Source organism: Myodes glareolus, chromosome 6 (assembly GCF_982192425.1).
Source record: "Myodes glareolus chromosome 6, mMyoGla1.1, whole genome shotgun sequence".
Taxonomy (NCBI): Eukaryota; Metazoa; Chordata; class Mammalia; order Rodentia; family Cricetidae; genus Myodes; species Myodes glareolus.
The window spans coordinates 95,731,833-95,747,738 of record NC_142031.1 but is presented as its reverse complement, the minus strand read 5'-3'; the positions used below and the strand labels follow the sequence as shown (position 1 = coordinate 95,747,738).

The 15,906-nt window shown below is 36.7% G+C and overlaps 1 protein-coding gene across 1 annotated transcript in view; it reads left to right on the top strand.

Annotated features, from left to right (window-relative positions):
- The window catches only part of Birc6 (baculoviral IAP repeat containing 6), a 165,825-nt gene that overhangs the window by 48,784 nt on the left and 101,135 nt on the right, over positions 1-15,906 (top strand). The window contains exons 10-14 of the mRNA XM_087907561.1: positions 8,258-8,407; positions 11,310-11,535; positions 13,699-13,859; positions 14,801-14,932; positions 15,397-15,528. Coding sequence (XP_087763687.1) covers positions 8,258-8,407; positions 11,310-11,535; positions 13,699-13,859; positions 14,801-14,932; positions 15,397-15,528 — 801 coding nt within the window. The remainder of the gene's footprint in view (positions 1-8,257; positions 8,408-11,309; positions 11,536-13,698; positions 13,860-14,800; positions 14,933-15,396; positions 15,529-15,906) is intronic.

Sequence of the window (15,906 nt, the reverse complement as noted above, 5' to 3'; positions counted from 1 at the left end):
TGAGGGAAGAGAGAATGATTATAGCTTGTGGTTCTTTCATTCCAAAGGGACTCCTACATTCAGGACAGTTCCCCACCTCTGCTCCTTTGTGCAAATGCTCTCATAGATTCACTTACAGATGCTTTTTTCGATTTTTAGGCATCTCTTAATACTGCCAAGTTGGTTAGCTGCCACAGTCTATTGCTTAGGCTCATTATATTTAAATAATGTATATAAAGTTTCTGGCACAGATTACGTCTGGAAAAAAAGAATTTAGCAATTACTTGGCAATTAATCCTTAGTTTTACAAAGTGTTAAAATGTTTGATTCTCTTTACTCATAGTCTTTGGTTGATTAAAAATTAGCTTCACAACATTTGAGGACATTATGCAACATTTCTCCATATATTTGTGTAAATCAAGTAACTGGGTACAACAGATTTTGACAAGAATTACTGAACTTTTGAGGCATAACAAATACTGTTTGCTATTGGTAGGTTAGTTGGAATTGTAGGGCCACAAAATTTTTGATGCTTAGATGATTAAAGCTAAGACTTGGTGGATTTGGGAAAAACTTCACTCATTCTCTCTCTGTGCTTTTCGTTAAGTAGATTACCAGGGCTTAGCCAAAGAGGTTAGTAGCTAGTGTATTGATTTTGTTCAGATTGCATTTTTGAGCTACATCACTGCAGTGGGAAAAAGTATTCAAATTGCATTAAAATAAAAGTAAGCTGATAAACAGTATGAGCAGTTCAGCAGACCTTTTGAATGATACAAACTTTAAAGTATGGGTAAGACTTGAGAATATCTCTTAAGTCCTATAAGGTTCTGAGGAATTTTAGCTTACTGATCACATGTGCCAGTTTGTTACTCTGCCAGTGATGATATCAACTTTATAATGCATATGCTTTTTAGTAGAGCCCACTTTCCAGATTAGTAAACTAAGTAAAGGAGAGTTCAGTAACTTGTCCTCATTACAGAGCTAATGAATGGTAGAGACGATTCTAAGCTAGTTGGTTTGTTGTCTTGAGTCTTTTAAACTATGTATACACTACACTGTCAGTGTATAGCAAAAGCTGAGGACTCTTAAAATGAATTCTTTGTAGTGTTCAATATATGAAAGATCTGAGAAGTTGTCAACTTGCCATAAATCATCCAATATGATGCTTGAGTGGTTTGGCCCGGGCACATGCTTGTAAGATACTACTATTTGTAGAAATGTAGTAAGGGTTTAATTATTTCAGTTATTTGATGGTATATAATTTAGTAAGACTAATATTTGAAAGTAGATTGATATATTCTTAGAGTTAGGACAGCAGGGTTCTAGGAAGCAATCTCTTGTAATAAGTTAATTTTCCTTAATGTCCTGAACTCTCTTCAATGCCGGGATTTCAGGTGCTAATAGGACCAACTGCTGGAGAACTAAAGCAAGCATCCTTGCCCTGTGTGTGAGCTGATATGAGCTGCCATCCCAAGGCTGATGTTGAGTCTCTCCAGCTCTCCATCTTCATTGAGGCAATTTCAGTTGCATCCAGATCTTGATTAGCTAGTCTAGCTGACCAGCTTGTTCAGTGTCCTTTGTTTCTGCCTCCTGAGCATTAAAATTACAGGTGGCCACCATACCCATCTGATGCTCCATAAGTTCTGGGCATCCAAACTCCAATCCTCATGCTTTGTCAGCAAACTCTTTTTCTACTTAGCCATTTCCTCAGCTATTGGAAAGGGCTCTGTAGACCAGGCTGGCCTTGAACTCACAGAGATCCACCTACCTGTCTCCCAAGTGCTGGGATTATAAGCCACCACTGCCCAGTCTAAAAATTTTTATAATTAAATGATTGTAACATGAACAAAAACTAGAAGTTACACAAAATCATTGAATTACCATTATAATATTTGATGCATCTATATAATATTGAGTAATATTTAAATAACATTAAACATTTATGCCTTATTCATCATTTCTTCATGGGGAAAACTTTGAAGTCCTTTGTTCTGGTTCTTTGACATGTTCATATATGATGTTATATGCAACATAGTGTATAGTAGTTACCCAGAGCTGCTTCCTGCTGTATTAGTGTTCATTGATCTGTCCTTGGCCTCTGTAACTACGATTCTGCTGTGAACTTACACGAGATGAACTTTTTTAGATTTTACACGAGTCATTTCATTGAGGTACTTTTCTGATTTATTTTGCTTAACATAATGATCTCTAGTTCTACCCATGTCATTTTATTATTATTATAATTTTTACTGTTTTGATTATTTTGAGACAGTTTTGTTTTTTTTTTTTTTCTGTGTAATAGCTCTGGCTTGTCCTGGAACTCACTCTGTAGTTCCAGGCTCGCCTCAAACTTAGAGAGAACTGCCTCCCTCTGCTGGGAGATGACTTGCATCATCACTTCCCAGCTAAAATCTGCTTTTTTATTTTTATGTGCATTGGTGTTTTTCCTGTGTGTATGCCTGTGTAAGTGTGTCCGGGTCCCTGGAACTGTATTCACAGACAGCTGTAAGCTGGTGCTGGGAGTTGAACCCTTGTCCTCTGGAAGAGCAGTCAGTGCTCTTAACCACTGAAACATCTCTTCAGCCCCCATGTCATTTTAAATGACAGATTTCATTCTCTTATATGGCTGAGTAGTAAATATGTGCCAGATTTTTTTTTCTTTGATTCATGAGTTTAAGGGCACTTAGGTTGTTTCCATTTCTTGGGCTATGATAAATTCAGTATTTCCATGAATATGGGCATGAAATGTCTCTTTGACAAAATGATTTCCTTTGGTGGTAATTTACCGAGTAGTCCAATTACTGGAGTGTATTGTACTTCTGCAATGAAAGTATTTTGGGTAACCTCCGTCCTGCGCCCCCTCGCCCCATTTGTGTGTGTGTTCAAGCTCTCCCCTTCTACCGTATGGGTTCCAGGGGTTGAACTCTTGAGCTTGTCAGGCTTGACAGCAAGTGTCTATTCACTGAACCAGCTCACCGGCTGCCATACTGTATGGGTATTTTCATGCATGTATGTGTGTGTACTACATTTATGCAGTACCTGAGGAGGCCAGAAGAAGGCCTCATCTCTCCTGTAACTGGAGAGTTGTGAGCTACCATGTTTTCTGTAAGAGCAACCAGTGAGTTTTTAATTACTGCTCTGTCTCTTTTTTTCTTGTTGAGTGTTTGGAATTCCTTATATATTTTTGATATCACCTTCTTGTATGTATGCATTCCACATATTCTCACTGATTCTATTTGTTGGGTCTGTGCTCTGTTGAATGTTTTTTACTGTTTCTTTGTTCTTATTTTTAAGTTTTAAGTTTTTGCAATAGGGTCCTTGTGTTATGTAGCACTGGCTGTTCTAGAACTTTCAAGTTAGGTCAGATTGGCCTTGAACTCAGAGAAATGCCTGCCTGTGGTTCCTGAGTGCTGGGATTAAAGGTGTGCACCATCACACCTGGCGATGATTCTTATTGTTATGTAGTGGCTTTTTAGTTTTGTGTAATCTCATTTGTTTATTTTCCCATTCATTTCTTTTGCTTTTGGAGACTGATCTCAAAATTAAACCTTGGCTCATTTCAGTATTCTGAAGCAGTTCTTCTTTGTTTTGTTCTAGTACTTTTCATACTTTTGACTTTTTTTGTTTTTTTTACTTTTTTATTATTTTGAGATAAAATCTTATTCTGTAGCCCAGACAGGACTGGAATATACTATGTAGTCCAGGCTAGCCTCAAACTCAGACATTTTTCCTCCTTTATTCTCCGATGTGGTGGGGTTATCAGGTTGTACATTTAAGTGTAATTCTCTTTGAGCTAGTACTTAAAATTGGTAAGAGATAGTGGTTTATATTTACTCTGCATTTGAACATCTACTTTTCCACAAACCATTTGTTGAAATGATCATACTTTAGTTTATGTACTTTGCATGTTTTTGAAAATCAGTTGGTTGTAGCTATATGGATTTGTCTTAATGTGTTCTATGTGTTTATGTGTCTTTTATTTTAGTATCATACTGATTTGATTACAGCATTTTTGTATTATGTTTGTTGTTTTGTTTGTGCTTTTGCATATATCCCTGTGCTCATGGAGGCCAGAGGCGAATGTTTGTTATTCTATACTGTGGTTCTTTTGGTAGAGGGTCTCTCAACCTGAAACTATTTGAATCATGATGAAGCTCCAGTGATACTTCTGTCTCTATGCAGGGAGTTGGGGAGATGGGGATAGACCCTACTATTTCTGCCACCCTGGTACTGAATTTTCTTGTCCTTTGCTGAATTGAGCCCTTTATATTATATAACTACCTTCTTCACTGCTTTTTACTTCTTTTAATTTTACTGGTATTGTTATAACACTCCTGCTTTCCTCTGGATTGCATTTGCATGGGACATTTTACTCATTTCATCACTGTTAGTCAAAGTTCATAGAGGTGTAGTGGATCTCTGTAAAGTGACATAGAGTTTAGTCCAGTTCTCCCTTTTAGTCACTCTGTGTCTTTAATCAGATAATTTCATCAATTTATAGTAAAGACAGTTAGTATAAGTAAGACCTTACAGCTATTACGCTACTTCTTTTCTAATTTTGTTGTATATTTTTTTTAAATTGTCCTATAGTCTCTTTTAGTGCTTTAGTGAGTTACTTGAGTTGTGTGTTCTGATTAATTGCTCCGTTTTGGTTTGCTTATTATGGAGACCGATGTTCTTGTTACTTTAAGATTTGTGGTGAATAATTTTGATTATAGCAAGTTGTTTTGAAACGGTAGCTAGTTCACAGGATTGTATGAATAAGAACAGGAGCCATTGAGGTGGCTCATTGTGCAAAGGCACTTGCTAGCCAAGCCTGGTTATCTGAGTTTGATCCCTGTAACCCACATGTACAAGCAGAGAACCAATTCCTTAGAGTTGTCCTCTGACTTCCACATGTGTTCATACTATGGCATGTGCACTTACATGAACAGGCACACACAGACAACAAATGTAATAAAATTTTTAAAAAAGGAATAAGAACAGAAATAATACGTTTATAAAAACGGGTACAGTTGCATTCCATTCCTGTCTGTATTTTCAGAAGCTATCCTGTTTTGCTTTTGTGGTAGAATGTGTTTGAGGTAGAAGCTGATTCCTTGAATCTGCCTTTATCTACATCATGAGTTTAAGGCCAACTTAGGCTGTGTAAGAAAGCATACAGGAGAACCACCACGACCACCACCAAAAACTTACCTGTTAAATATATATTCTTTCAGCTTTTGTTTGGATGGCAAAGTATTTCTCCTTTATTTATAAAAGTTAGCTTTTATATATACAATATTGTTTGAGTTTTTTTTTCCTCCTTTCAGATCTTTGAATCTTGCTCTTCATGTTTCTAAAGTTAATGTTCAAGACAGCAGAGTGTGGTGGTGCATGCCTTTAATTCTAGCATTCGCGTGGCAGAGGCAGGTAGATTTGAGACCAGTCTTGTTTCATAGTGTTTTCTAGGGCTACATAGTGAGACTCTGTTTCAAAACAAAACAAAAAATTCTTACGTTTCTGTTGAGAAGTCAGCAGTCAAGTAAATTGTAAATTGAGGGCGCATCTGTTTGTTGTTTCATTTCTCTTACAGTCATGAGAACCTTCACCTTTCATCTGTGAGAGATTGATTATATAATGTTTGGGTTTGAATTGGTTAGATTTGATTGGTGACTTGTCCTTTTTGTATCTGGATATTTGTTTTTAAAATAAATCTATCCTTTTCACTTTCTCAGGTCTTTATTGAACTCCCAATACCTCAAATAGTTGCTCCTTTATACTATCTAAAATTCCTCCCTTTTTCATTCCCTTTCCTCTCAAATTGTTGTCTATTTTAGGTAGCCTGTCTTTGAACTCAGTAATTCTTTTGTTTCGTCTGTGCTGTCATGATTTAATTGTAGTTGGTTGATGGCGGTGCTTGCCTTTAATCCCATACTCAGGAGGCAGAGACAAAGGCAGAGCTCTGTGAGTTTGAGGCCAACCTGGTCTACAGAGTAGAAACTGATTTACAGAGTCTACACAGAGAAACCCTGTCTCAAAATAATAATAATAATTTTACTGAGTAAAATCTTCAGATCAAACATTTTTAAAGTTTTTTTTAAAATCTCTGTTAAAGGTTGGACATGTTGGTTTTAAAGATTTATTTTTATTATTTTGGATTATGTGTTTGGGAATGCTGTTGTGCTTAAAGGCCAGAGACATCAGATTACCTGAAAGTGGCATTATAGGGAGTTGTGAGCTGACATAGATGCTGGGAATGTGTCGCCAACCCTGTGCTAGAGCCACAGTTACTCAAGCCCTTTGCATGGTATTCTTACAGCTATTTATTATCAATTGTTTACATGTGCGTCTCAGTTTGTTTGAGTTCATTGAACTGAGCAGATTTGTGGGGTAAATGTTTCCTGTCTAATAGGGAAGTTTCCTCCACCTGTTTCTGCCTCTTAAGTGCTGAAATTAAAGGCGTATGCCATCACAGCCAGCTCCTTTTCCCCTCTCATCCAGCAAGTATGGGGTAGCCTTTCTTGGTCCATCTTAATTCATGGCTGGGCATTTATTTAGTGTTATAGAAAGTCAGTCTAGTTCCGTTCTCCTTAAGGATTTTTACTTAGTGAATTTTGTAGCTCAACTGACTCTAAAGTTTGTTTTCTTTGCAGTGTATTCTTACAGGTGACTGTCCTCATTTTCCCTTGGTTTTTATTTGTAAAGATAGTTTGTTTATGTTAATTTAAATTTTATACACGTGTAATGTATTTTGATTATAATCACAGCCTCCCATATTATCCTATATTATCGTTTCCTTCTCCTCTTTGTATCCTTTTTTTCCCCCAAAAGGTCACACATACTTTCACACATGCTTGCACACATGCAAACACACCCTCCCTTCCTCTTGACAGGTCAAACACACACATATACACACTCTCCCTCCTGACTTTAATTAGGGTTGCTTTGCTTGGATGACGGTGGGTTGGAGGGAGGCTTGTTTCTGTGTCAGCATACCTTAGTGTTCAGTCGGCCTGTTGTGTTTCACAACCTTATGCAGTGTCTCTGTTTCTCTGACTTTATTTTCTGATGGAATTCCTCAGGTCTCTTGCATTGAAGTGGAGCTTAGGCTAACTGACTTGGGGCCTCTTTGGTAGTTGCTGACCATGTGTGAAGGATCTGAGTGGGTTATGTGGGGAGAGTTTACCCAATCCATGTGCTTCTCTTGCTACTTGTTATTTTGTTAGTCATCTGGTTTTTCAGTGCTCTGCTTTCTCCATATTTAAGGACTGTAACCTCACATAGAAGGCCTTGTTGGCTTCTCACTTGAGACTAACACTTTTTAACTCTCAAAGCTCTGTAGGTCAAGTTCCCTTAGGAAGTGGCAATGAATTGGCAGGTGTTCATGACTTCCCTCATCTTGACTGTAGGTTTTATAGCATATATATATATATATATGCATATATATATATATTTCTTTGAACATAGGTATATGACAAAAAAGCTATTTGACTATGTATCTATATAAACTTTTATACACGTATGTGTGCAAGTATATAGTCACAGCTTTTCTATCAGAAGTTTAACTATATAAATTTATGTTACAGTGTAATATTATTTGTAGTCATGAATTTTTTTAGTCTCATATTTGCTGTTTCTTTTTATTTGACAGAGATAGGAAAACTAAAAATTTGATTTGGTTTTTAAAATTTTCCTTGTGAGTGCATCAGAACTTTAGAATGTTTGTTCATTTTTGTTACTTCTGGAATTAAGAGATTGGGCTATGGATCTTAATGTATATATAGCCTCTGTATTGTTGTCCTCATCTGTAAGATGATCACAGGCTTTTGGTAAAGTTTAGATTAGTCAAAGATATCAAATCGTTATGTTATATAATGTAATGATATGAAAATAAATACCTTTTAAAAAAATGTGTATTAGTGTTTTGCTTGCATGTATGTCTGTGCATGTATTTGTGTTCTTGGAGGTCAGACAAAAAGGTTTAAGATCCCCTTGAACTGGAGGTACAAATGGTTGTGAGCATCCCTGGCTGTAATGGAAATTGAACCCAAGTCCTTTGCATGAAGAAATACTTTTTACTACTGGACCATTTCTGTAGTTCTGAGATAAATATCTCTCTGCTATTTACTATATTGTTTGTAGTTCATTGCAACTAAATTTCCAAATTCTTTGACACAGATAACTGCTGTGATGTTTTTTGTGTCAAATAGTATTAAAATAAGTGAATTTTAAATTAATAATGTATTTAATTTTTAAACTATTTTCTATGTATTGATGAAATTTTACTACACTGTAGGTGGTGAGCTTCATTTTCTCCAAATTGGAGGAACCTGTGATGATATTGATGAAGCTGATATTCTGGTAGATGGATCCCTTTCTAAAGGAATAGAACCATCTTTAGAAGGTTCTAGACCTTTATCAAATCCTTCAAGTCCTGGTATTTCAGGTAAGACACTACATTTTTAAATAATTGAGCATACCTTATAATAGTATTTATTTATTTATTTATTTTTAACAATGAAGTCTTGGTTGCCCTGTTTAGAAAGACAGTCTTTGACCATACTTATTGTTATACATTATTTATTATTACCTTTTGGTAGTTGAAAAATGTTCAAACTTATTAAAGAAAGAAATGATCTTCATAGGTTCATCAGTGAGGTCTGCTTAAGGAGTAAAAACATTCTCTTAAGTTTTTAAAAATCACATTTTATTTAATTGTTCATTTATTTTGTGTATGAGTGTGCACGTACCATAACACTTGTGTGGAAATCAGAGGACCACTTGGAGTGGGTTCTCTCTACCACATGAGTCCCCGAATCTGAGCGCAGGTTGTTAGGTTTGACAGTAGGCACTTTTACTCACTGAGCCATTTTTCTTCAATATATAGCTTTTAGCTTAATTAAAGAGTACGATGAGAAAAAGAGAGACATTGGGGCTAGAGAGAAGGCTCAACAGTAAAGAGCACTTTGTGTTCTTCCAGAGGACTGGAGTTCAGTTGCCAGCACCAATGTCAACAGTTCACAATAGTCTATAATTGCATCTCCAGTAACTCTGATGCCTTTAGTCTCCAGGGGCACCTGTACTCACATGTCCCTACTCTCATAAAGACATACAGATAATTTAATAAGATATCAAAATTCAAATAAGGAGGAACATTAAATAAGTGTAGAATCAATGGAGTGGGTAATAGTCTTAATATTATATGTAATTGAATAGCTACAAGACAGTCTTACCGAAGATGTATATTAACATTGTTGTTTCCCCATAGAATCCTTGGATAGCATTTTGTGTGTTTGTTGTTTATGCTGTTCTCATTGTCCATGCCCACCCCAATTCTAGGTCTGTCAGTATTAGCTAGGCTGAATTCATACTTCACCTGAGTCTCCTGACAAAGGGCTAGTGGATACTGTTTAGTTTCCAGCTTGTTACTCTTGCCTTTGTTCTCATCCACACTCTGTACTGTTTTTAGAGTTAATTTTACAAAAGAAGTAGCAATAGTGTATTAATCCAAGCTTAAAATCTCTTCTTGACTTTGTTGACACCTATGAAATAACTAGGCTGTTTCTCTAGATACAATGAATTGATTTTTTTTAAAGTTTTTTTTTTTTGTTTTGTTTCCTTAAAAGAAGTTTTACTATGTAGCCCTGGCTAGCATGGAACTTACTGTGTAGACCAGGCTGGCCTCCAACCCAGATATTCACCTGACCTTCCCTTTAGTACTGGAATAACAGGTGTACGCCACCATTCCCAGGTAAACTTCATGATTTCTTTTAAAAATATTTTTTAAAAAATTACTTTATGTGTATATTACCTGCATATATGTTTGTGCGCCAGCACCACATGTATCCATGGTGCTGTGGGATCCAGAAGAGGTCATTACATCCCATACCACTGGAGTTGTAGACAGTTGTCGCTCCCATATGGATGGTCTGTTTGAGAAGATCATCAGTGCTCTTAACTATCTCTCCAGCCCCACTTAGTAATGTGTTAAGTATATAATTGTTTCATGGTCTTGACATGTTGCATTTGGTTCCCTTTCCCTTTTTCGGTCACACTTTTGTCCAGTCCATGGTTTTTCCTCCTATTCCCCTCTGCTGTGGATCAAAGCCCGTGCTTTATATATGGCAAAGAAGTTCTCTCTCACTGAACTGTGTTCCTTTCCTTGTACTAAGCCTTCTACTGCTCCGTCTACATATGCAGTTAATCCTTCTGTGCTTCTATAACACACACATGTATGTGTATGTGCTTCTTAACATACACCACAGTTTATCTTCCTACCCTAATATTTAACCTCCACGGGTACCAGGCACATAAGTGGTATGCATACATACATGCAGGCAAACATTCATACACATAAATATTTGAGAAAATAAAATTTTAGCAAAAGCATTTGATAAAAAAAATACTTTAAAAAGCAGTAAATAAAAGAAGCTTAAGGCCAGGCAGTGGTGGTGACACACATCTTTAATCCCAGCACTCTGGAGGCAGGGGCAAACAGGTCACTAAGTTCAAGGCTAACCTGCTCTATAGAGCGAGTTCCAGGGGTTACACAGAGAAACCTGTCTGGTGCCTGGGGAAGCTTAAGACTTTTTCAATGAAAAATGTCTTTTAACAGTTAGATGTAGTAGTATACAGCTTTAACACCTTGGGAGTCTGAGTCTAGAGTACTGTGATGTGGAGGCTGATTTTTGTCTACCTGCAATTCAGTTCCTCCCCATTACCCCTCCTCATAGAAGATGTTGCACACATTCCAAATAGGAGTAATATCTGAAGTTGGTATATGTTCTTTATAGTTCTCTACAGTTTTACATTTTGATGTTTCTGTCTTATATATAAAGTACATTCTTGATGAGCACTAGTTAATTTTGTTAACTTTAGGAACTAGTAGCATAGAATGTGGTCATTTTCACTTAATTTATTTAATATTGGCATTTCTAGAAGTTGTCACAGAAGAGAAGGGCTAGTTTAATCTTTATGTTTGTAAATGTTTATTGCTGTCAGACTAGCCTTTGACTGTTGTTTTAAATGTAATTGATTATAAAAGGGCATTTCTTATGAAATTGCTGGCACCTTGTATTTGCTTTGTAAATAACATGTTATAAAAATTAATCACCGATCTAAGTAAGGTGGGTTGCATTTTAATGTCATATTTGCCCATTTCTAGCAGACTGTGTTTGGGTGTGCTGACTGAGCTGTACCATGGCCAGTGCTAATTAGTGTGGAGTAGAGATTCCTTAGCCTGCTTTATACATTTGACATATCGTATTTTGAATAGACAAAAAGCATGAATTAAAATAACATCTTTTCTTTTTAAATCTGTTTCAAATACTACATTCACTGCTGTTAAGGAGTTGATTTATTGGTGGACCAGCCTTTCACACTTGAAATCTTGACGTCTCTAGTAGAGCTAACTCGATTTGAGACACTGACTCCACGATTTTCAGCTACTGTTCCTCCATGTTGGGTAGAAGTTCAGCAAGAACAGCAGCAAAGACGGCACCCTCAGCACCTGCATCAGCAGCACCATGGAGATGCTGCTCAGCACACCCGCACTTGGAAATTACAGACCGACAGGTACTGGGCTCCTCCAAGGAGCTTCAGCTTAGAGATTTTTTTTTAGATGTAGCATGTAATTCCCAGCTATGTTAATATTTCTCTTAGTATTTTAGTATTAATAACTTTTCTCCCTTATGTTTGTTATTTGATTTTGGATATTTCTAAACTGTTTCATGTTGTAGGATAATATAATGAGAGAATCTGCTATTATTTGATTACTTAGTCCACAGATTTCTTTTTTTTTAAATTTTTTTATTAATTTTTATGATTTATTTATCTTTTATGTGCATTGGTGTGAAGGTGTCAGATCCCCTGGAACCGGATTTTCAGACAGTTGTGAGCTGCCGTGTGGGTGCTGGGAATTGAACCCAGGTCCTCTGGAAGAGCAGTCAGTGCTCTTAACCGCTGAGCCATTTCTCCAGCCCCCAGTCCACAGATTTCTTTAGCAAATCTTTAAATACTTGTATGCAGAAACAGGCACTGTCGTGGACACTAGTACTAGGATTCTTGTAAAAGTCACATTTTAGTGGGCATCAGACAGTGAGCAGATATATCCTATGCTGTAGTTGTAGTTCAGAGATGTTTGTGATTAGACTAGCCGTGGGGTGGAGCGGGGAGAAGACACATGAATGCACATCAAACACATGGGCAAGAGGGATCATCCTTAGAAAGCCCTGTATAGAGATACTGATTCGGGGCAGTGCAAGTTTAAAGCCCTGACATAGTGTATGTTGTGACTTTTAGAGTAAGAAAACCATTGTTGTTGGAGGGTGGAGAATATAGTAGAGTGGTAGAAAGTAAGGTCCCGCTTTGAATTGTAGGAGGTGAGGGTGTTAGAGGCACAGGACGGCTTTGGTAGCAATTCATACTTAAGGATTTCTTTGAGTTTTATGTTGGGAATTAATAGCAGGTAGTTATTGTTGTGGATTGTGGTGAAGGTAGGATTGTTGTGGAAGCAAAGATTTTAGTTTGGTTGCTTAACTGCAAATGTTACCTTAGAAGATAATGAAAATGATGGAAGTAGTGAAGAGAGTAGTTGGAGTCTCGATATACTTTAAAGGTAGAAGGGATAGAATTTTCTTATCTATTTACCTTTGCTGTGAGAGAGGAGAATTGGTAGCAGTACAATATAAGAAGTAAGAAGTTCTTGATTCTCAATGAAGTTTCTAGGATCCTATTTATAGATCTAAACTGGTGTCCAGTAATGTTCAGGTAATTGATATAGAATCCCATATTGATTGTCATGGGCTTTGTTGTTATGAACAAATCTCAAGGCAGATACAGATTGCTAAGGTAAAAATCATTGCCATAAGTTTCAGTTGCACCTCTCTTTTGTCAGACAGTTATCTTCTCTTTATAGTTCATGGAAAATAGTTTCTTTCTCTCTCTCTCTCTCTCTCTCTCTCTCTCTCTCTCTCTCTCTCTCTCTCTCTCTTTTTGGAGTCAGGGTTTCTCTGGGTAGCCTTGGCAGTCCAGGAGTTCACTCTGTATACTTAACTGGCCTCAAATTCACCTGTCTCTGCCTCTCGAGTGCTGGGATTAAAGATGTACATCACCACACTTGTTGGACAGTAATTTCTTTTAAAAATAAAACATGAGGGGCTGGAGAGATGGCTCAGAGGTTAAGAGCATTGCCTACTCTTCCAAAGGTCCTGAGTTCAATTCCAAGCAACCACATAGTAGCTCACAACTATCTGTAATGGGGTCTGGTGCCCTCTTCTGGTCTGCAGGCACACACACAGACAGAATATTGTATGCATAATAAAAAATTAAATATTTAAAAAAATAAAACATGAGCTTATTTTTATTTTTATTCCTATGCACATATTTGTTTGTGTATACCATATGTGTTTGAATGACCATGGATGCCAAAAAGGCTATCAGATGTCTTTCTACTGAAGTTAGTGGTCGTTATGAGCTGCCCAGTATGAGTGCTTGCAGATGAATTTGGGTCTTCTGGTAAAGTGTTCTTTTAACTACTGGGCCATCTCTTTAGCCTCTGTCTTCCCTTTCTTTTTGAGGCTATGTCTTTGTACCTCAGTTTTGTCTAGAGCTCTCTGTATCTCAGGATTTGTTGGAATGTAAACAACAAGGAATAGGAAAGGTGGTGTGATGTTGATGATATTATTATGTAAGAGGAAGATTTTTGCTTTCCTTAACATTTTTCACCTTTTGTGACAGCAACAGCTGGGATGAACATGTATTTGAATTGGTTCTTCCTAAAGCCTGTATGGTTGGACATGTAGACTTCAAATTTGTTCTGAACTCGAACATCACCAGTGTCCCCCAGATACAAGTGACACTGCTGAAGAACAAGGCTCCGGGCCTAGGGAAAGCCAATGGTAAGAGGGGTCAGAATTAATGTTGAAGTCCTTGTTTTGTGGTTGGTGTCACTACAGAAGCTTGACTGGTGGTTTTGGTGGCTCTTCCTGCTCCTGATAGTTGTTGACCTACTTAGGGTCAGAGTCATTGAAAGGACTTTTCAGATTTTCCAGTAACTCTGCAATTTGCACAATTTATGATAGTGATTAGTTTAATCAAGTCTTTGTGAAGTGACTTTAGTTCCTCTTCTGTGACTGCTAGCTTTAAGCTTTGTCTTTTTAAAGGAAGACTTGGTGGCAAGAAAAACAGTTTTGGAAATTACTATTTAAAAGTAATCAGTCAAGCTAGCCTTTCATGTAATGCCAGAAATAATACCATTTTTTTTTTTTTGGTGTGGATTTACTATGATAGGAACTAGATGTGACTTCTTCTCAGTGTTTTCTTTTTTTGCCCCTACCTTTTTTCTTTAAAAATGATTTAAAAACTTGAGAATAAATTGAGTGTAAAATGGCACCCCAGCAATGAGTACAAATATTCAAATCTGAAAATTTTCCTTTGCCAGAAATTTCTTGCGTGTTTGCATACTTAATTGAGGGGTGAGTGTGTCTGTCTTTCTGTCTGTCTGTCTGTCTATGTATTCTCATGACGTTTTCATGTAATGAATCTAAGACTTAGGCAATTGGTATTTTAAAAGCTTTGTGGGTATTTGTACTGTGCAGCTTAGGGAAGAACTTTTAATTTAATTGCCAACAAATTATATCTTTAGGCAAATATTTTATTATCATTTGTAGAGGAGAAAGTATAAAATCATTGAATTTAATTTTCTCCTCTTGACACCAACCATTTTATATTAACTGTGGTGAAAATCATAGTTCCCTGTTTAGCAGAAGGTTTTAGATTTTTAGACACAAAATTATTGATACTAAGCAAAATTAAGTTTACTAATATTTTTATCCTCTAGAAACAGCAGTAGATAGGCAGATCACCTTTCCTTTGTCTCCAGCTCTTAACATTGAAGTGGAACAAAATGGGAACCCGTCTCTGGTTGATATGAATGAAGAAATGCAGCACATGGATGTAGAGGAGTCACAGTGTGAGTTCAACCACAGAGCTGTTGTCCCTGGCAGTAAAGGAGTAGTGGTCTTAATGCATTGCATTCTCTTGGGAAAGACTTCCTTGTGGCTTGCAAGAGCTTGGTTTTAAGAATATGATTAAAAAGTAACACATAATTCTGCTTTGGCAATGTGCTGTAACTTTCAGTTCATCTTTGAAATATAGCTGCACTAATACTTGTGTTCTACTTAATAACTTGTGATTTGAATCAAGTCATGATTCTATAGATCCTTTCTTGAAAATCAGGGTGAAATATAAAATGAGAGTGGTAAACAACACATAACATAGATGATTGATTATACTTCCTTAGCATGATGATGATTTTGTTTGAACACGTTTTATGTATTGTATTTTGTGTGGTGGTATCATGTAAATGGGATGTGTATATCTTTATTGGATTTCCAATAATACACTGAAAGAAAACTTTTGTATTTTTCTTTTTAGGTCTTCGGTTATGTCCGTTTTTAGAGGATCATAAAGAAGACATTCTGTGTGGCCCAGTATGGCTTGCTAGTGGTCTTGATCTATCAGGTCATGCTGGGATGTTGACATTGACAAGCCCCAAACTTGTTAAAGGTAAAGTAACATATTTTGTAAAAGCAGAATAATACCAGCATGATAAAAAGATGCTTTGAAAATCACAAAAATTCCGTTTTGTTCATAACTTTGATTAAAACTTCTAATTTCGAGGCTGGAGAGATGGCTCAAAGGGTAAAAGCACTGGCTGCTCTTCCAGAGTTCAATTCCCAGCAACCACATGGTGGCTCATAACCATTTATAATGAGATCTGGTGCCCTCTTCTGGCCACAGGGATACATGCAGGCAGAATATTGTATATATAATAAATAAATAAATAGATAGATAGATAGATAGATAGATAAATAAATAAATAAGCCCCATTAAACTTCTAGCCTCCTATGTGTGAGGATAGCAGCTGTCATAAGTACCTATTTA